This window comes from Loxodonta africana, chromosome 3 (assembly GCF_030014295.1).
Source record: "Loxodonta africana isolate mLoxAfr1 chromosome 3, mLoxAfr1.hap2, whole genome shotgun sequence".
Taxonomy (NCBI): domain Eukaryota; kingdom Metazoa; phylum Chordata; class Mammalia; order Proboscidea; family Elephantidae; genus Loxodonta; species Loxodonta africana.
The window spans coordinates 44,813,666-44,818,781 of NC_087344.1; the positions used below are offsets into that span (position 1 = coordinate 44,813,666).

Below are 5,116 nucleotides of genomic sequence, written 5' to 3' on the forward strand. Positions count from 1 at the left end.
GAGCACCATGCCACCTATACCCATTTGTTTTCCCAGAGAAGCAAGGGAAAGGTCTGAGGACAGTGGAGATAGGACTCCTACAGGACCACTGTGTTGGGAAGCTCCAGGAAAACAAGAATTTTTTTTAAGGACCAACCCTGAATGAGAGGAATTGCATTTGAATCAGTTGGCTAGAGAATGTCTATCTCTTTTGGGTTGGGGACATGACTTAAGATACCTGAGCTTATTTAGCAATCCTCTCACAGTTTTCTGCTTAGCTCTCCTAATTAACACCTATTTGTGTCAACATCACTCTCAATCTTCATGAAAGTATTTCCTAGTAAATCGCTTTTTAAAAATTGCCAACGTGTTAAAACAGCGAAATGTGGCTGTATTTCCTTGTTCACATCAGCTTTCTTTCCACTAATAATTCCTTTCTTTTTTTTTTTTTTTTTCATATTGTGAACTTCAACTTGAATTATTGGTCAGTCTGTCGAAGCCTTAATGATGGAAAAAAGTCATCCTGTAAACAGGTAATGGCAAGACTCATGAAGAATAACACGTGGTTCTCAATATTAGGAGAAATTTCAGAATCTCATGGCAATGAAGATCAGCATAAAAGCCAGGGGAGACATCTGAGGTGAGTGTCATTCAAGCAGTGCCTCAGGAGAAAGTCCCAAGGTGTTGTGACATTAAGATACACACATATATGCAAAAAAAAAAAAAAGACAAAACCTGTTGCTGCTGAGTCAATTCCAACTCATAGCAACCCTATAGGACAGAGTAGTACTGCCCCATACAGTTTCCAAGGGTCAGCTGTTGGATTCAAACTGCTGACCTTTTGGTTAGCAGCAAGCTCTTAACTACTGTACCACCAGGAATCTGGTGAGCTGATGTGCCCATTTAGTCTCATACACATGGTTGAACCATGTGTATTATGATTTGTTTTGTGGGCCTGTGTAATCTTTGGCTGAAGGGTTGAACCTCAGGAATGACTTCAGTACTGAGGTGAAAGGGTGTCCAGGGCCATACTCAGAATTTCTCTAGTCTCTGTCAGATCAGTAAGTCTGGTCCTTTTTCAGGAGTTTGAATTTTGTTCTACATTTTTCTCCAGCTCTGTCCGGAATCCTCTATTGTGATCCCTGTCAGATCAGTCAGTAGGGGTAGCTGGGTACCATTTAGTTGTACTGGACTCAGTCTGGTGGAGGTTTTGGTAGGTGACTTTCCCTTGTGTCTTTGGTTTTCTTCATTCTCCCTTTTGCCAGATGTTTGGGATCAGTGGAGTACTTTAGATGGTGGCCCTACAGCTTTTAAGACCACAGACTACTCACAAAGTAGGATATAGAATGTTTTCTTTATAAATTATGTTACTCCAGTTGAGCTAGAGGTCCCCAGTTCATGACCCCCAGCCCTCACACCAATAGTTTGGCCACTCAGGGAGTTTGGATGTGTCACTGAAGCCTGGTGGCACAGTGGTTAAGAGCTCGGCTGCTAACCAAAAGGTTGGCAATTTGAATCTACTAGCTGCTCCTAGGAAATCCTGTGGGACATTTCTGCCCCATCCTATAGGTTTGCTATGAGTTGAAATTGACTGAAGGGCAACAGGTTTCTGAAGCTTCTATGACTTTGCCTCAGTCAAGTTGTGCTGACTTCCCCAGTATTGCATAGTTTCTTACCCTTCACGAGAGTTACCATTTACTATCTGGTTACTGTTTTTCTCTCCCCACTCCTGCCCTTCCTGTAACTGTCAAGGATTTCTCACTACAGAAAGCCTCATATTTTTGAAAAATAGTGACAGCAATGGTAGTATTTCTGCTAGATGATTTAAGCTATGAAACAAATGGCAAAAACCATTCCTTGTTTTTAGTAATTATGAAATGTGAACACACTTATTTCCAACAGCATATTGCCTATGTTTATTTGTATATATAGGGATGCTATGGGTCGGAATTGACTATATGACAACAGGTTTATTCTAATATGTATATATATATATATATAAATCTCACTGTAAAATTGCATTCAGAGAATGATCACAATACAACATTTTGATAAATGTAAGATATCGAGTATTTGAAACATATTTCACTTGGACACAATTATCAGAAAGCCTCGTATTTTAGAAAAATAGTGATAGTAATGGTAGTATTTCGGCTGGGTGATTAAACCTGTGAAACATGAGACAAGTCAGGGCAAAAACCATGTATGTTTACTGTGTTTAGTAATGGTGAGATGATAAGCATTACTTTTTGAATCCAAAAGCATGTTGCCTATTTTTAACAGAAGTCATACCATAGAGAACCTCTGTGGAAGTAATGAAAACAGTCAGTGTGGGAAAACATTAAGTCAAATTCCAAATCTTACTGTGATAAAAAGAAATCCTCCAGAAGTAAATGCTTTTGCATGCTTTGAGTGTGGAATAGCCTTCATGCATCACTCATCACATAAGCATCATACCAAATCTCACACTGCATGCAATATTTCTCAGTGTAAGGAATGTGGAGAAGCCTGCAGTTGTCACTCTCACCTAACCACTCCTATGAGAACTCACAATGGAAAGAAATGCCATAAATGTAAGATATGTGGGAAGAACATTTGTGTCTCAGCCCTAAAGAACCCTGTGACAACACTCACTGGTGAGAAACGCTATGAATGTAACAAATGTGGGAAAGATTTCTCTAGTTTCTCATCCTTTTGGACACATGTGAGAGGTCATAAGTGTATAGGTAAAGAATGTTGTAAAACCTATAATTGTCCTTCATTCCTCATCTTACATAAAAAAATTCATAACAGAGATAAGCCTTATCAACATAAGAAATGTGGGAAAGGCATTAGTCAGTCTTCACACCTCACTACACATATAAGAGCACACGATGGGCAGAGGCCTTATGAATGCAGGGAATGTGGGAAAGCATTTAGTCAGTCCTCATCCCTCACTCAACATATAAGAACTCACAGTGGGCAGAGGCCTTATGAACGTAAGGAATGTGGGAAAGCCTTTAGGTGTTCCTCACACCTCACTCAACACGTAAGAACTCACAGTGGAGAGAAGCCTTATGAATGCAAGCAATGTTGGAAAGCCTTTCGTTATTCATCAGGCATCGCTAAACATAAAAGAACTCACAGTGGAGAGAAGCCTTATGAATGTAAGGATTGTGGAAAAGCCTTCAGTTGTTCTTCACACCTCACTTCACATGTAAAAACTCACAGTGGAGAGAAGTCTTATGAATGTAAGCAATGTGGCAAAGCCTTTCGTTATTCTTCAGCCCTCACTGAGCACAGAAGAACTCACAGTGGTGAGAAACCCTATGAATGTAAGGAATGTGGGAAAGCCTTTAGTTGTTCCTCTGCCCTCACTATACATGTGAGGACTCACAGTGGAGAGAGGCCCTATGAATGTAAGCAGTGTGGGAAAGCCTTTAGGCAGTTCTCAGCCCTCACTACGCATGTAAGAATTCATAGTGGACAGAGACCTCATGAATGTAAAGAATGTGGGAAAACCGTTAGTCGTTCCTGTGACCTCTCTTTACATGTAAGAACTCACAGTGGAGAGAGGCCTTTCAAATGTAAAGAATGTGAGAGAGCCTTTAGTTGTTCCTCATCCCTTACTAGACATAGAAGAACTCATAGCAGAGGGAAGCCTTATGAACATAAGGAATGTGGGAAAGCCTTTAGTCTGGCCTCACACCTCACTAGACATGTAAGAACTCACAGTGGAGCGAGACCTTATGAATGTAAGGAGTGTGAGAAAGCCTTTAGGGATTCCTCAGCCCTCATTAAACATGTAAGGACTCATAGTGGAGAGAGGCCTTATGAATGTAAGCAATGTGGGAAGGCTTTTAGTTCTTCATCAGCCCTTGTTATACATATAAGAACTCACAGTGGAGAAAGGCCTTATGAATGTAAGGAATGTGGGAAAGCTTTCAGATGTTCCTCATTCTTAACTAATCATATAAGAATTCACAGTGGAGAGATGCCTTATGAGTGTGAAGAATGTGGGAAAGTCTTTAGGGAAGCCTCAAACCTCACTAGACATACAAGAACTCACAGTAGAAAGAAGCCTTTTGAATGTAAGAAATGTGGGAAAACCTTTAGGTGTTCCTCACACCTTACTACACATAGAAGAACTCATAGTGGAGAGGCCTTAAGAATGTAAGGAATATGGTAATGCCTTTAGTCATGCTTTACCCCTCACTTGACATATAAGAACTCACACAGTTGGGAGACAATTTTTTGTCGAAAGAGGGATGTTTCATCCTTACTGCTATAATTTCAAACAGTAAATTTCTGAAAGTATGATTAAAGTACAAAGTTTCTTAGTGAGTAGGAAAGCAATATTAAAGAAGGGGTCATTAGCCACATGAACCAGAGACCTACATCACCCTGAGACCAGAAGAACTAGTTGGTGCCCGGCCACAATCGATGACTGCCCTGACAGGGAGCACAACAGAGAACTCCTGAGGGAACAGGAGATCAGTGGGATGCAGACCCCAAATTCTCATAAAAAGACCGTACTTAATGGTCTGACTGAGACTAGAGGAATCCCGGCGGCCATGCTCCCCAGACCTTCTGTCAGCACAGGACAGGAACCATCCCCGAAGACAACTCATCAGACATGAAAGGGACTGGTCAGCGGATGGGAGAGAGATGCTGATGAATAGTGAGCTAATTATATCAGGTGGACACTTGAGATTGTGTTGGCAACTCTTTTCTGGAGGGGGGATGGGAGGATAGAGAGAGAGGGAAGCCGGCAAAATTGTCAAGAAAGGAGAGACTGAAAGGGCTGACTCAAGAGGGGGAGAGCAAGTGGGAGTAGGGAGTGAGATGTATGTAAACTTATATGTGACAGACTGATTGGATTTGTAAACGTTCACTTGAAGCTTAATAAAAGTTAATAAAAAAAAAAAAAAAAGAAGGGGTCATTAGGGCTACTTTGTGCCTTTGGGAAAAATGACCGTTTCATTGTAACTACAGGGCAAACCTCATCAGTGCTTATTACTTTCTCAGTCCAAGCTAAATTTTATCTTTCTTAAAGTCTTCAGCTATTACTCACTGGGTTGTACAACACAAAGAGTAAACCCTGATGTAATCTGTGAACTTTAGTTAATGATAATGTATCAATATTGATTTGTCAGTT

The 5,116-nt window shown here is 40.7% G+C and overlaps 1 protein-coding gene across 1 annotated transcript; it reads left to right on the plus strand.

Annotated features, from left to right (window-relative positions):
- Positions 1–1,826: 1,826 nt before the first annotated feature.
- Positions 1,827–4,588, plus strand: LOC100664836 (zinc finger protein 345-like). Its single transcript, XM_023552494.2, has one exon. It carries the CDS (start codon positions 2,243–2,245, stop codon positions 4,133–4,135), a length of 1,893 nt encoding a protein of 630 aa, XP_023408262.1. The 5' UTR covers positions 1,827–2,242; the 3' UTR covers positions 4,136–4,588.
- The last annotated feature ends 528 nt before the right edge of the window (positions 4,589–5,116 follow it).